The sequence below is a fragment of the Wasmannia auropunctata genome, unplaced genomic scaffold (genome assembly GCF_000956235.1).
Source record: "Wasmannia auropunctata unplaced genomic scaffold, wasmannia.A_1.0 LD325621.1, whole genome shotgun sequence".
Taxonomy (NCBI): domain Eukaryota; kingdom Metazoa; phylum Arthropoda; class Insecta; order Hymenoptera; family Formicidae; genus Wasmannia; species Wasmannia auropunctata.
In genome coordinates this window covers 1-1,212 of record NW_012037269.1, presented here as the reverse complement: position 1 = coordinate 1,212, position 1,212 = coordinate 1, and the positions used below count along the sequence as shown (strand labels likewise).

At 27.0% G+C, this 1,212-nt stretch overlaps 1 protein-coding gene across 1 annotated transcript; it reads left to right on the top strand.

Moving 5' to 3' along the window:
* The first annotated feature begins 90 nt into the window (after nt 1-90).
* LOC105460262 (putative fatty acyl-CoA reductase CG8306) lies at nt 91-527 on the top strand. Its single transcript, XM_011706698.1, has 2 exons — nt 91-257; nt 394-527. Exons 1-2 carry the CDS (start codon nt 202-204, stop codon nt 509-511), a joined length of 174 nt encoding a protein of 57 aa, XP_011705000.1. The 5' UTR covers nt 91-201; the 3' UTR covers nt 512-527.
* Nucleotides 528-1,212: the final 685 nt, after the last annotated feature.

Sequence of the window (1,212 nt, the reverse complement as noted above, 5' to 3'; positions counted from 1 at the left end):
ATAAAATATAAATTATTACCTATAGTTATTATAAAAACTTTTTTATTCTAAAGAAGGTTTTTAAAAAGCTTAATTTTTTAATAAATTACTTTTACACTATGTGTGTTGAAGGCATTAGTGCATGTTAGTACAGCATTCGCACCCGTGAATGAACCATTTGTAGATGAAAAAGTTTATCCACCAGTAGCTGATTGGCGGAAGATGATCGAAGTGGCCGAATTATTGGACAAGCATACTTTAAATGTTTTTACGGCTAAGTAAGTTACAAACAAAAATCGAATATGTTATGCGTTCATAAATTATGTATAGATAAATGTACTAGAATTTATTTATGTTATGCTTTTAATAATAATCAAATTTCTAATTCTGTATGCACTTCAAATTATGTAACAGATGTTTAGATTATACACCCAACACATATATTTTTTCAAAAAACCTTGCGGAGAGTATAATACAAGATTATTCGTCTTCTTTACCTTGCGCAATTATAAGACCTTCCTCCGGTACGTAGCCTTTATTTTGTTTATTAGAAATAAATTTTAGTTTTAATGTGTTACCATAAGGTATATCGAATATTTGTATCTTTATTATTTTATTTTACAGTTAAACGAAATTAAATGATTGCACTGAAAAAACATAATTTCTTATAAAGTTAATAAAGATACTTTAGTAAATAGAAAGAAAGAACATATGTATTTTTTATTAAAAATTTATATGTATATATATATATATATATACATATATATATCCTCCTATCTAAAAAAAGTGCATGTAAAATCGGTAACTCGCATTTCTCGAAATTATTTGTTCTCGTTTTTCCGCGGTGCTGATTGGTTGTCTCGCTGCGCTTACTTCGTGTAAGTGGCTGTGCATTTTGACAGTTCTGTGTATTGAAGTTGATGTAATTGTAAATTACAATAAGAAATATTAAATAGCGCGCGCGAAGCGTAGTGCTAGTTTAATGAAAAATACATATTCTTCTTTATACTGTCTATATACATATATGCTAACTTTTAATATATTTAATACATATAGATATTTTTTTATTTGTGTATCTACGTAACATAGTTAAATAAAATATGTTTTTAGACATGTTTTATTTAAAATAAATAAATAAATATCGGAATAGAATTAATCTTCTATGTTTGAAATGTTGATGATAGATATTTTATTAATAACACTGGGTAGGGGAGACCGGGGCTCGTTGGCACA